A 15,806-nucleotide genomic window follows, 5' to 3' on the forward strand; every position below is an offset into this window, starting at 1 on the left:
GTATCGTGTAACAGATTCTACGCTTTACTTTCAAGCGTTTCAGCATCTATTCTGTTCTGGTATAAAACTTGGTTCATCTTTTATAGAAGTTACTGCTGACGGAGGTGTAAAACCTCCAAACTCGTTGAATCATCCCTCTCTGTCTCTGCCTCTCTTTTTTCGTCTCCCTCTCTGTCTCGCTCTCTCCCTCTGTCTTTACTGTCCTTCACTCCCCCTCTCCAATCCTCCAGTCTGCAGTTTTTGGTGAGTGTCATCTGTCTCACTAAAAACTCTGAAAGCATAGCAGCATTCTCTCTTTTTTTCAAGCATTTCGCGCTCTCTCTCGCTTCTTTTTTTCCCCATCTTCCTTCTTCGTCTCGTGTTCCCTGTACCTAGACTGAGCTGTAATTGCTTATCTAGGGAGAAATAAAAGCCAGGTAAATGGTTATGTGTGTGTGTGTGTGTGTGTGTGTGTGTGTGTGTGTGTGTGTGTGTGTGTGTGTGTGTGTGTGGTAGAAAGATTACTGTAGTTGCATGCTGGTGTTTTCTCTGCAGGCAGGCCTTTGTTTGCCCCTGTGTGTGTGCGTGTGATGCAGATGCAGCATGCAGATAGCTCTACAGATGGTCCATAAAAGCAGCAGCTTGTAATGAAGCAACTGAGACTGAAATCATGGTTATGGTAAACTTGGGAGAGGTAGAGATAGGAAAAGAGAAGCAGAGATAGATAGATATATAAAGAGAATGAATAGAGAGTAAGAAGAAGTGAGGGTAAGAGAGAATAAATAAGAGAGGGCAGGCAGCAATAAACCACGAAAAGGAGCGTGGTGTAGCCGCTGGCTACTGAATAAACTAGTGTAATGAAACTATGTGATGTTCACAATAAACCAGGGACAGAAAGAAAGGAGGAATGAATGGATGGACAGAAGGGGTGATAGACTGTAGTGGTATGGATGGAACAAGAGAGAGATAGAGAGGGAGAAGAGAAGAAGTTGGCATGCCATCCAAGTTTTTTGTTGAGGAGGAGGGAGCATGTGAACAGGAGGGGTGGTGGTGGGTGGAGTGTGACAGGAGGAGGCGTTGAGAGAAGAGGGGGGAGAGACAGAAAAAACACGGCATATGAGAAGGAAAGATATAAAAGAAGGAGCAGAAATATATTTAGAAAAGAAAGGAAAGAAGGAAAGATCAAATAAAATAAAAAGAAATAAAAAGATAAAAAGGTTGAAAAATAAGAAGAGAGAGTAAAACTTTGTGGAAAAGGTAGATGATAGAGCAAAGAATGAGAAGGTGATGGAAGAAACTGATTTAAGAAAGTGTTTGTGTATGTGTGTGTGCGTGTGTTTCTGAAAGCACTGACCCTGTCCCTGTATGTGTATGCGTCTCTGTGAGTGTGTATGTGTTGGCAAGAGTAAATGTGTGTCTGATAGGACTCTAAACCACAAACATCCTGACACTGAGTGGGGCCACACTGACTGGCAAAATCAATAGGCCAACAGGTCGCAACACCAGGCCAACCTGACATCCAGTCACAATACAGCACAGCGGGTCGCCACTGTGATGGATGACCCTGTGTGCCAGTGTGTGTGTGTGTGTGTGTGTGTGTCCAAGTGTGGTGTCTAAGTGTGTGTTTCTCTGTAACTGAGTGTCTGCGTGGAGATAAGGAGGATGGGATGGGGTGGGGGTGGGGGGTTCAGAGAGCGAGAGCAGAGAGAGTATTTCTTTTGGTTTGAAACCTTCCTTTATAGAGAAAATACATTCACAATCACACTATATTATGAACACAAAACAGCCATAATTATTTCTATGGTATACTTCTATGGTAGGTTTCATAATAACTATTAAAACCATCAATCATTGCTGCCTGTAAACCACATGCCCTATTTTTCTGTCAATTGTACACAATCAACTCTCCACTGAGTGTATTAGTCAATAAACAAAACAACAAAATGGTTTACAAATTTCAAACTAACAAAACTGCAAAAAAAAAAACATTACTGAAAAAACATTACTTTTACAGTCCTTTTTTGTTGTGCAAAAGTTGCTTTTCCCTCTCCTTTGTCCCCTTGTGGCAACTGACTATGGGACCGCAGACTGATTAAGGGCAAGATTCAGACTATTGTGCTGCAGTGGCTGGTATGTGGGGAAGGTGGTGTCGCCATTGCATGCGAGAAGTCAAAAGGACCTTTCCTCCATTTTCTTTATGTTGTCCTCCTCCTCTTACTTTCTCTTCAACTCACTATCTCATTTTTCATCGTGGAATAACAGATCCACCAAATCAGTAAAATAGGGGCTCAGGTACTTTTTATAGCACAATGAAAGCTGCCCTCCATTACAGGGAGGACTATGTTGTACAACCACTATGTTGGTTGCATGAGTATTGATGGGTTTTATTAGTGACTTTGTATAGGCTTGTTTGCAGGTGCAAATGTCTACCTGGGTGGGAACTCAGCAATATGGTGGGAACACAGGCAGTTCTTGTGACAGTGTCAATATCCCCCTTGAGCTTTGTCCCCACTGTCCCAATCACAGGAATACACAGACATGCCAATTTATAGTTCACTGTTTTAAGATTTCACATAACCACTCTTTACCTTATAGTGACAAGGATGCTTTTGAATAAATATGGGTCAAATTTGACCCGGAACACCCTAAATATACACATGTTTGTACCAGCTGCACAAAAATAAATAATTTTGAAATATTCCCATTTTTGTACATTCTAGGCCACTTTAGGAACAGTCACAGGGTTTATGGGTTTAAGAAGGTTATTTAGGGTGTTTTTACTGCTTTAAAATGTCAAAATGGGTCAAATTTGACCTGAACAGTATGTAAGGGTTAAAGCACCTGAAAGATTGTGTTAGTGCGTGATCACTGAGAAATGCAAAATGTGCACATAACCCTTTGAGCAATCAGCAGCACTGTGGCTACACCTCTCTGAGGTACAGAGATAGAGATGGTAGAGAGAGGGAGGGAAATTGAAAAGGTGTGAAAATAAAGTCATTGTATAAATGAATCAATCAGCCAACCAATCTAAGAATCACTCAATCGCTTCATTTGCTGACATCAAATCTTCTCTATCTTCTCTATCCTCTGTCTGCTTTGTGAATCATAATTACACATTTTGGCCGTAAGCATAGGTAAGATTCCTCTGCAGCTAAACTCTAGCTTTTCATTTGAAGATTATTGCACACATATCAGAAGTTTGAGGAGTTAAGTGCAGTGAGGTTTTCAAACTTTCTGATGACATTTTAAGAAAATCTGCCACCTTTCATGTGGGAACATACTGAGCATAATCTTTCTCACTACCACTTTTGATTTCTGTCTTTCTTTCCCTTTCCCTTTCTCCATCCTTCCCTCCCTCCCTCTGTCTGAGTAGTTTCATGGTTCTATCTGTCATGTTGAAATAATAGGGCTGGAGATTGGCGAGCGTCCTCTGTCTCTCGTTTTCTAAACCTCCCCCTCTTTCTGTCTCTCTCTCTGCTTTTGCCTCCCCGTCACCCCATATCTCTTTCACCCCCCTCCCTAACCCCCTATCTGTCTCAACAGTTTCACAGTTGTATCAATCAAGTTCAAACAATAAGACCAGAGTTGGTCCCTGTTCTCCCATCTACTTCCTGGTTTATGGCTTCTAATACCGCTTCTCTCCCTCTGCCTGTCTCTCTTCCTCTCTCTGCTGTGTGTATGTGTGTGTGTGTGTGTGTGTTTTTTTTTATGTGTGTTTCGGTGTACAGATGTTTATATGCACACTTGTGCATATGTCTCAGGCACAAAATTGTAAATGTACCTAGAGGGAAAAATGTGTTAACTATAAAACACTCACATTGTCTCCCTCCCTCTCTCTAGGGCTGAGTTTAGTCTGCTTTGCCTGGGAGTGCAGTCAAAATGTCCTTTTACAGTCATCATGCTTGCCAATTTGTGTTATAAAGAACTATAGGCCCAAGAACCTGGCTATATGTGTGCTTGGAGTGACAATTTAGAGCAGGCTGTGACAATGTGTGTAATATTTTAATGGCATCACCACAGGTGGCTCTCTTTTCTGACCATGAAACTGTGTTTTTAATGGTAGACACAGCATGTGGACAGGGACTGTAAGAGCAGTCTCTGGATTGGACGCATCACTGACCAAGAGCTGGGTATATTATTTGGTTGAGTGATGGCTTAGTTAGGGGTAATGCATCGTTAAACATTTTAGTAAAATTAATTCGAAAAAGAAATTGAAAAAACCTAAATCCCTCTCCTTCCTTCTTTCTCTCTCTTAATGTCTTCCTCTGCAGAACTCCACAGTACATCTTGTGGAAACCCTGGCATCCCACCCAAAGCAGTGCTAAGTGGCGGTGGCCGTTTCGCTGTGGGAGACCGTGTGCGGTACAGCTGTGTACCTGGTTATGTCTTAGACGGCCATGCCACACTCACCTGCATCACCAATGCTGGAAACACAGCCGTCTGGGACTTTCCTGCTCCGATTTGTCGAGGTACGGAAGACTAAACTGTATGTGTATGTGCATGACTTTATATGAAGGGTTTTATTCTAACATGAAAATTCACAGAAAATTCTGCCAGAATGAAAACAAATGATGAAACACATGATACTTGACCAAATTCTTATCCTCTACACATATTTTAGAAATACTGACTCTGATTAAGTGACTTTTCAAAATAAAATATACAGCATTTTGGAAGAGAACCCCTCATATACTTTATGTTTATATGTGTTTCTGTGTGAGAGATGGAAAGACAGACAGACTGTGCATGCATTTGGATGTGTATGTGAAAGAGAGTGAGGCAGGCAATCCAAGAATGCTTGTGTATATAGTGTGTGTATCTAATGCTGCATAACTGACTGTGTAATAAAAAGTGTGTGTGGGAGAGAGGCAAATATGCGGAGTGCACTGTATGCTATTGTCTATTTTTGGATTCTGGGGTAGGTGTAGATGGTCTGTGTACATAGTGCTGTATGCTATGCCACACAACAGTATGTATGCTGAAGAACTCTGTTTCACTTTGTATATTTATACCAAGAGACATTCCCCATATAGCGTAGGTGTATGCAAATCAAGCAGCCTATATGTGTGCACATAAAGATCATGTGTTTGCACAATAAAAATGAAGTTTAAAGTCACTTTTATTAAATTGGAACCACAAGTGAAAGAGGACCACTTCATGGCTCCTGATGACTATGCTCATAGGTGACTATGCCCTTGAAGGCTTTTTGTCTTCCCAGGGCTACTTTCCTACTTGACACTATGTATTGAAAAAAAAAAAAAAGCAAATTACAATTACCGCATACAAATAATGAATACATGAGCATATGCCATGAATACAGGCATACCTTGAAACTCACTGAAAAAATATAAAGCTTCATTTCCAACCTACAGGCAGAAAGATGTCCAATAAAATCTAAAAAAGATGAAAAAAGAGTTGAAGATGTTTTACTGCTCATCAAAGCAGCTTAATCAGTGTCTCTTCATACCTCCCTTCATTTTATTCAAGTAACTCTCATGACTGTCAAGTAACATCAATGACCAGAACTTGCCAAGGCAAGGACAGTAATTTAGTTCAGAGATTGAACTTTGCAGCTCCAGTTGAATGCCAGTGGTAGATCTGATAAGCAACACAGAGTCATCCATCCAGAAGAAGAACACACAGGAGAAGACACTTACACTTCTCAGAAGGGACCCAAACATCACCATCCTCTCAAGAGAGAGAGGGGGTGTATTCACAGTATTGAACTTGGAAGACTATCAGTTCATGGTATGTACATTCCTCAGTGATACAAGCAAGGTGATAAACAAGAGAGATACCACCAACTGCTACAAAGTAAGAAGGCAATTAATTGCTTACAATCATTGGAAACAGAAGGTGTAGATCACCATAGCACCTTGGGAGTGCTGTAGGGAGTTGTACTCAGACTCACTGTTAGCAGCAGTGATTTAGCAGACTGTCAGCAACGTTCAAGGACTCACACTGGGAGCATTCAAGCCAATATTCATGGTGACAGTGGACAGGACCATAGGGGAACACCAACAGCAGGAGCCCAAACTGATCAAACAGAATGCAATCCAGGCAAGATATGCCCCTTATTGGATCTTTGCTTGAACACAACAAAGTAGTACATGAATCCTTTGTATAGACAGGGCTTAGCTTCCCTCTATAGTCAGCCTGTACCTGACGGACGTTATAACGATTCACTCCCACTCCCAAGTTATGTAGGAATAATCAGGACCCAACACTCCAAAAGACAGGGAACCAAACCAAATCAGCAGACCTGATGATCTGATTTTGTTCTTTGTTTATCTCAATGGAGTGATGATGAAAACAGTGAAATCATCTGGTATATAGCCAGACTTCTCTAAAATATCTCAATATTTTTCAAAACTGTCAATACAAAAATGACTATCAACATAATAACAAACAAACATAATAACCCTGTCTGTGCTATTAAGTGCAGTTACTAACGTATAGACTTGTATATTGGTGAGATTAAGCATCCTCTTAGGAAACAACACAGCATGAAAAAGCAAAAATCTTTAGTTAGGCCTTAATCTACACTAGTATACGCTCACCTACGATTGAGTAGAAAGATGGTTTAAAAAGGACATATTCTTATTAACCAGAGCTGAGGACTGCTAATTTATATCGCTGTGATATGCTGCACTGTTGTAACATCTTTACCTTGGGTGGTACGAAACATGCCAGCTAACTACCATGGAGAGGAGTCATTATCATAAGGATTATCATCTCATCTTGGCAGTTTGACCTATTCACACCTCTAATCATTTGATGCTAATGGCTCAAAAGGCTGCTGTGTGACCTCCGATGACTCATATGACATTTTGGTCATTCTCAGAAGTTTACTAGAACTGATTTCTCTGCTCAGTGGAACTGATAGTGCATCTTTGATGAGGGCTGAAAATGCAAGTCCAGCGGATTTTGCTTCATATTATGTAGTATGCCGCATTAGAGTTTACAGTCAGATGCCAACAGGGTTATATTGATCCTAGTCTCTCATAGCCAGACCTGTCTCCACAGCACTGTGCCAGTGTTGGAGAAAGGTCTGGCTGCACCTACTATCATTCTGCTATAAGGGGAAAACATGCTCTGGCTTGTTTGTATTTCTTTGAAGCAATAACAATCGTCTTGGGCAGCGCTAAGCCCTTGATGCAGCAACCGTGTCCTTACAAAATAGTGTCGGGGGGGGGGGGACTTGTTTAAGATGGCATTAAAATGGCTAAATCCCCGCAAAAGAAAACGCCACACAAAACAGTAAAATATGTATGTTGACCATGTTATACGAATTTTACTGATAAAAAAGACAAACATAACTTGCCATTTTTACCGTGTAGGTTGCTAGCTCGGGGGTTGTTTCATGTAGCAACAGGGATTTTGAAAACAGTAACACGCAGATAGCACAAGGGGAGGAGAATGCCGTCTGAAATTGGCAGCCAATGGCAGGCTTATACCCATAGTCTACATCCGGTGAGTCATTGATCCTCGTCACTAGTTATGTAATTTTTATGTCCAATCATTTTACACCATGTCGACAACAGACACTGCCAAGTAAAAGAATAAATAACAGAGTTTGTATTTCCAACATCACAAGAGGAAACAAAAATGCAAAATAGACATGTAAATTTTCTTCACTTTGAATCTGAGGATACTCAGTTAGGATGGGATCCTACAAGTGTGTATAATACTTGTGTCTTTTTTCAAATTCACCCTGCCTGCACATGCACCACAGTGTCATCCAAAACCAGTTTAATACATACAACAATGTGCTGAATTGTTGCACAACATATTTCACTGTGCAGTGAACTGTAATTTGGGTCTAGGAAAGGATGAAGGGGAGGAGGGGGAGAGAGGGAAGCGGGAGAAATGGCAACTTGTCAGTGCTGGATTAGCAATGTCTCTGTCACTCTGTCAGTAAGGCTAAGAGGAGCTAAGCTACTAATACGTTCACTGCAACTCGGAGAAACACACATACACAACTATTCACACCTCCTCCCCTTGAACACACATTACGCAAAAAAGCATACAAACACACACAAACACACACACATACACACAGAGAGTTGTATACTTGAGTGTTTCTGCTTGTGTGTGTGTGTGTGGTGACACCTAGAGGCATTCATACCATAGCTTTCTATCAATTATTCAGCTATGCAATCAAATGACTTGAAATGCAATGCTTTTAGCAATATCACCAGAAATGTGTCCTCGCTCTCTCTTTTTCTTTTTTTCTCTCTCTTTTTCTGTTTGTGTGTGTGTGTAATCTTGTCCCTTTTCTCTTACTGTTACATAAATGTAAATATTAGCAATTATCCACAATGCACACTGTGCTTAAATGATCATGTGTCCATCATGAATAAAATAGAGAAGAATAGAAAACTCACTCACTCAGAATGCTAAGACGCTACTCCTTTCAACTTTTGTCTTTACATTCATCTTTCACCTTCATGACCAAAGCATGTTGGAGGTGAAATCAACAGACCACATTTTGCTCCTACATTCAGCGGTACAAGAAAGGGTGGTTTGTAGACAGCCCGTCCTCACAAGAAACACGACAGTATTGGTCTGAAATTCAGGCCGGCAAAAACGACTTATAGTTACGTTTACGCCATCTAGCGGCCTTTGTAATTATGACCTGGGGAAATGACGCAGTTCAGATGACATCAATATAAGGTGACTTCCTTATCAAGGGGAGGCAGGTAGAGGTGGGTAGGGGGGATGGCAAAAAGGTGAAATGTGACCACTGTTGGCCTCCTGCGTCCAACCGTGGCTCAGGTGTGTTTTACCTCACAAGGAGGAGTGTATTCCACCAGTGCTTTTCACTGTGAGTCGCCGCGGCTCAGGTGTCCAAACCATAAGTTTTTCCTAATCCTAACCAAGTGGTTTTTGTGCCTAAACCTAACCAGACCTTAACCACAGTGTTGTCACACCATAAAACATCATTATATTATAAAATGGTCCTATGGGTCGTTCTTCTGGTCCCTATCAAAAATTACTAATAACGACAATGAAAACACTCATACATGTTATTTTGGAAATCATTGGAAATAGACCTATTCTGTTGGAATGAGGATGTGTTGTTGTGGATGTTTACACCAAGAACATCCCTAGTTCAATCCACTTGACTTACTTGTGGAAACAGAATGTTGTCTCAGTTTGGATTTCGCTCTCACAAATATGCAGTCCAGTGGGACTGGAGATTAAATTCGGCTAGTCTTTCTCTCTTGGTTATGGTTACATAATCCCCTGCCTTTCACTCTGAGCCTTCGCCATGGTCTGAAATAATTACTAAGGGTTTTACAAAGTATTTGTCATATGGTGTTGGACAACACTGCATTGAACAGGTGTCACTTTTACTGTTCATTTCATATATATATAGTGTATTGTTAATTGTTATTTTCCATGTTTGAATATCTTTGCCACCACTGAGCAATCACATTGCAAATTAGATTGTTTTCTAACAGGCCTAAAACGACTACCATCTTATAATGCAATGCAAGTCCCCTAATGATGGTTTAAGTGGTTTAGAAAGACATAGTAATTTTGGGATTCAGTTTGATATGAGCGGAGCTCTCTTATCTCTCTTAAGTCCCACTGCTAATATTTTTTCTTTTTGTACACCATATGCCATGTTTTTGTTTTTATAGATTATGTAGATAACCTTTGATGTATACAATCCCAAATTAATAACACAGATTAAGGGACAACTACTCACCTGCTAATACTGGTAATACTTAATACCATTAATTTTGGATGTGGGCATAAGTGGTGGGTAAAAATTTAGAGCAAGAGCAATGTTGATTATTAATATTATAATCCTTGCATTCTCCTTAGACTTGACCTCCCCCTTTCTTATTGAGAATGCAGTTACTTTACCTATTTTTTTCTAAGTTTAGCAGTCTTGCTGTTGGGTCCTTGAGAAGTTCTCAAACCCCACAAAAATGATCAATTATTTGCTGTGACAGGTGGCCACCATAGTCCTCTAACGTAGCAACTAGATGAGCAACTAGAGGAAGGAAGATTTGTTGGATTGGTTGTTTTTTAATACACAAGACTTGGAATTTTGAGATAAACAAATAAACTACAGTTCACTTGACATGTATAACTGTAGCAACAGCAGAACCAGTCTGACAAACACCCTTTGAAATTGGGCTAGTATCCGAAGGATGCTGTTTCAGCACACTTTTATTGTACCCAAACTGTCTTATATAGTACCATGAGCAAAATATAATGGAAAACCATACTACACAGCTACATTACATCACACTAATGCAGTAGGAAAAGCATGTGAGGTATATAAGTGTGACGGAGAGAGTCTCTGTGTGTTTGTGAGTTTATGTATGAGTGTCAGTATGTGTGCTAAGATGGTGCAGAATTATTTACAAGACAGAAATATCCCTTAGCATTCAATGCGTTCATATTCACACAAATGTACACACACATGCGCAACGTTGGCCCTGAGAAAATTTTTTATCATGATCTCACAGATACAGAATACGCTTATGAATATTCATGAATCGAGTGAATGTGTGTTGTGGGATGGGGGTGGTCTGAGTGAGCAAGAGAAAGACAAACAGAGACAGAGTATCTGTGAATACTAGCGTGTGCATCTCTCTGTTTGCTGGTGCAAGGACGAGAGAATTTAAGAATAACTGCGTTTGAACTTATGCAAGTTTGTGTATGTGCATTAATATGCTGTGAATAACTATGAGTATAACGTGAACACAAATTGATTTCTGTACAATGTCGTTAAGTCACAATAAGACCATTTGGAGGAGAAAGAGAGGGAGAGAGAGAGAGAGAAAAAGAGAGAGAGGGAAATGGACAACACAAATGGGAGTGAAAGTGACGGGGGAGGAGAGGAGGGGGAAGAGCTTAAAGTAGAGGGAGTAGGGGGTTATTGTTGGAATTGAAAAAGTAATAATGTGCTCTGACAAAACTCGAAATTAGACTGGCTGAGAAACGGAAATGAAATGAGTGTGTGTGGTTGTTTGTGTGTGTGTAGTCAGCATAACAAGATTGAGGCTGCTGCTGCCGCCGCTGCTGCTGCTGCTGCTGCTGCTGCTGCTGCTTGGGTGCATGTTTTTGTGTGTTCACAGGGGTGTGCATATTATTGGTTGAGCTCATAGTACTAATTCTGCTGCAGTCTGATCAGGCAAATTTTCCTTCTTGTGAGCAAGAACACTGCAGTCATACTTTGGCCCAAACAAAAGCCTGTGCCCTTACGTAACCCTTAGAGTTTGTTCAAGCAGAACATGAGGCTGATTCTAGAGGTAGTGTGACTGCATACAAGTCAATGAAAAGGTGCGAGTGGATGCAAACAGACATGTGTGCTAGTTGAAAATGTTTCAAATTAAAAGGAAAAAATTTATTTTTTATCCTGAAGCTGTACGATTCAAGGCCCTGTCCAACTTCAACTTCATCTACACACACACACACACACACACATGTGCGCACACACAGTTGGGTACACGTTGTCATCTATATGTATACTTTTGCTGTTTACCTGTTTGTGCTGGATAAATATTTACTTTGTTCTTAACCAGCAATGTCTCAAAAACTTCTGCCATATAAGAACAGAGTGCACTTAATTCATTATATGTTCAATGTTAAGAATGTCAATGTCTTGTCTGTTTACAGCAGGATTCATTATTCTTCAGATTCTGTATTACAGCCATGACTATAATCTGACATACACAGACATGCAGTACATACTTAAAACTTAACTGGAAAGAAGTCTGACAGGAAGGACGACATAAAAACGCTTATTTGATTGTTTCTTTTCATTCTAGCTTAAGAAAGGACAAAATAACATGGAAAGAAAGAAAGAAAGAAAAAGAAAGAAAACATCAAATGAATAATTGGTTGAGAATCTGGTAACACTTGTTGCTATGGATACAACTAGTATGCTAATTAGGGAGTCAAATAAGGTAACTTCTTTTTCCAATGGAGTTATTGTGTTATTGTGTTATTAAAAACTGTGCACACATATGTGCATTTGTGAGTTCACATGTTCTTAGTGTAGATCACAGATCATAAGTGTTTCATCATAAGTGTGAAAAAATGACCAAGTAAACACACTTATTATTTGTAAGGACCAATTTTTGTTCCTTTCTTCCTGGCTTGACCTATATGAAGACACTGTAAATGTTTGTGCAGTCACTGGTCTAAAGTAGCAACAAATAACCACTTATAAAGGTTAGTGAGTCATTTTGCAGCAGGATTCAGGGCAGAAATTAATTTTACGTTATTCACATCGTCTTCAGATCCCAAAAGCCAAATCAGAGGACGCTAAAGCAGATGTAGGTTGAAGAAAACTCTTCAGCTTTACAACACTCTCAAATTGATATACTCACCAGGAGGCCTTCCATATGTAGTTGTGACTCTGTGTGTGCATGTGTGTGTTTTGCGCTAGGCCGACTAGAATTGTTGCTAGGTGAAATCGTTAGATCGTTAAGGTAGTATTTTTATTGTCACAAGTGCGTTAGTTTCCAGGCAGCATTCTTTTATTCTTTTCTTCTTCTTTCTTTGCCTCTTTATCCTCTTTGCTTTCTCCAGCTGCCCTCTCTTCTCATGTTGCTTTTCTTCATGTTACCTGCCAGGTAGCAGTAGGATGGGAGTTGAGACAATGTGGGAACTGTTACTTTACCATGGAAATTAGCTCTTATCATCCAGCGACATAGTGGATAAAATACTAACAGATAAAAGGTCAACCATGTACTACTAAGGCACTTCTTTTAAATGTTTGGGTAGGAATCTAATGAGGATTTAACGCTTTGTTTAGAAACTGGTAAAAAGTGAATATATATATATATATATATATATATATATATATATATATATATATATATATATATATTATACACTGAGCAACTCCATCCACCTAGGAAGGCCAGGGGATGTAGTTAAAGTAGTTGCAAGTAAAGTAAGTTGGACCTTGTATTGAGATTTCTATTTTTTTAAAAGAGAAAATCTATTCCAGAAAACACTAAAAACCACAATAGTTAAGGCTGTAGACAGTTAAGCTTTTTCTTTCTGCTTTATTTTCTCAGTTATGTGTTATTTCAATGTCATTTCATGCATCAGATACCCACACAAAGTAAGTGTGTGTCAAGTAGTATGAACTATAGTTCAACTTAGCTTTGACAGATTATAGTGTTTGCACTGGTAGTTTCCTCCATCCTGACACACACACACACACACACACACACACACACACACACACACACACACACACACACACACACACACACACACTCCCCCTTGCAGTGTAGAAGATTCAAGCCGAGCTGTCAAACATGCTGCACAGACACTCAGACTAGCTGTATGTTTATGTGATGGTGATATGTGATTTATATCTGCATATAATTGTGTGTCTTTGTGCATGTGCATTTGTGTATTCACAAGTGTTTGTTTATGTGTGTAAATGAGCTAACAACTATATTCATCTCTATATATCCTTGATATTTTTAGAATCAAAGAGTTTTGAAACTTTTGAAATTGTCAAAAGAACTTCTATATATCAACCGCAGATATCACATTTCTCCAACAGTTTATATTTTCAGGAAATTTGAAGAACAAACAGCTGATTTTTTATAGTGACCTTATCCAATAAGCATTAGGAATCAATGATTGCAGTTGGAAGAACAAGGGTCAAAGTAGTAGTATGCTTATACACTCAAGAAGATCAGTAGCTTATTGTCAAAGAGCTCTCTAGCTGATATTCATTAGTGTTGGAAATCTGTACTTTTATAACAAAGGTGTTGACACCATTACTAATTAAACTGCTTTATTTGTGAAGCATCTGCTCCTCATTCCTATCACTTCAGCTAATCATTTATGAAACAAAACAAGACAAGATTAGTCTGTGATGATAAATAATTTGTGGTTATAGATTACTCCAACAGATATAGAAGAACTGAAATCAAACTTCTTTATATATATTTATGAAACATTAAAAAATGACAAGATAATTAGTACAACAAAGCACTTCAAAAAGTATATTCATTTATTTGTTTAAATCCAACAGAAGACCTTTCTACTACCTGAAGTTGCCTGAGATGCTGCTACATTTACCTTATCCTCTTCACCAATTAAATATTTGCCTTTTTATGTCTATGTAAGACAGAGCTGAATGTGATGTTGTTTGACAGTCAAGTGTCAGGTCTAGGGTATTGGAATATCCCATCAGTGTATGGACGCCAACTAGCAATATAAAACTGTAAGACCACTTGGGATGGGGTTTGATAGCATTTTATAAAATTCAATTCCAGTATCAAAACCACTTATCGAATCTGAATCCTTTCAAATCCCTTTTGAAATCCCCTTTCAACATTTGCAAGTAACTAAAGGCTAAAATAACTCAAGATGTCTAATCAGCCTTTGATAGCTGAGAAGGCAGAAACACTATAGTTTTTAGTGGCAGCCAAATTAATGCTCACAGCCTTTGCCTACAACCTGAAAATGAAACGAGCAGCATAATGTTAGTTAAATGTATCTGACACATTCAATTAACAGCTACAGCCTACTATACTTCATGAGCAACTTACTCCAAATACTGTCTATTAAGGTGACTAGATTGAAATGTACATTTTACTGGGATATTCTTAATGTCACGTGAGATGATGAGTTAGGTGATTTCTCTTGAGGAGAGTCTCTACTCAGTTGGTCCCTGTTGAACTACAGAAACGAATTCCACTCATGGTCATATAGTGATGTTACAGAGTGATGTGTCTTTTCACTCACAACTGATCTTTGATTGAACATAGACACTGGCTGCAGCAGTGATATGGAATTAACATTAATTAACTGCAGATTATCTAACCTGCTGCCAGTGATGTCTGTCATTTCAACCAACTATGGCAACTGCTGCCTGAAAATGAAAAGGCTGGTACCAATATGCTTTCCATTGCTCTTGCTAATAAAAAAGGTTAGGAGAGATAAAAGATTTGGTAAGAGATTTGTTAGCGTCTGAGCTTAATAAATCTGGGTAGTTTGATGACTGGGAACTGGATCCAGAATTGAATAGACTATAAGAAACCACAAGTCTGCACTTTCAATAATACACAGCAATCCCATAACTTTAACAAAAATATGGTAAAACCAAGCATGTTGTCCACCGTGATGGATTACAAGCACTTATCAGGTCTCGGTCTTTACATGGTGATTTTCATCACATATTGAAAACTGAAATCGATAGCCACCTTGTAGGTAAGGACAAAACAAAAAAAATAAATAAATAAATGAAAACTGCTATATACTTTTTAAAACAGAAGAATGATCCTTCAATGAATTAATCATAATGGAATTTGAGTAATCAAATAAATCAGTGGCAGGAAAAAAAACAACGTATTTCTGCATTTGTACAATTCAGAAAGTATCAGACGTCACAGTAAAGTACATTAGACATAAGTGCTTTAACTTCTAAATTGCACATTTTTTCAGACATCCTGACACTCACTATATTTCCCTCATGACAAACCCCAGTTTAATGACTCATAAGACGGATAAAACAAATCAGAAAAAGGATTTGCTCATGATGTTTATGTCTACGACGGGAGCAAGTTTGTTTCTCTCTCTCTCTCTCTTTTTTCTCTGTCCCTTTCTCTAACACACATATACACATGAGGGGTGTGTGTGTGTGTGTGTGAGCTCCTCCATGGTCTCATTATTATCTTGCTAATGGTTCCCTGTGGATGTAAAGCTCTGCTGATCCAAGCAGCTGGAGACATATGCACACACACACACACACACACACACACACACACACACACACACACACACACACACACACACACCAAACAGACAGAGAGTGTCACACACAC

At 39.2% G+C, this 15,806-nt stretch overlaps 1 protein-coding gene across 1 annotated transcript in view; it reads left to right on the forward strand.

The window, feature by feature from the left end:
- csmd3b (CUB and Sushi multiple domains 3b) overlaps positions 1–15,806 on the forward strand; it is a 385,890-nt gene that overhangs the window by 151,451 nt on the left and 218,633 nt on the right. Inside the window, exon 5 of the mRNA XM_044335847.1 lies at positions 4,251–4,448. Within this exon, the coding sequence (XP_044191782.1) occupies positions 4,251–4,448 (198 nt within the window). The remainder of the gene's footprint in view (positions 1–4,250; positions 4,449–15,806) is intronic.

This window comes from Thunnus albacares, chromosome 19, assembly GCF_914725855.1.
Source record: "Thunnus albacares chromosome 19, fThuAlb1.1, whole genome shotgun sequence".
Classification (NCBI taxonomy): Eukaryota; Metazoa; Chordata; class Actinopteri; order Scombriformes; family Scombridae; genus Thunnus; species Thunnus albacares.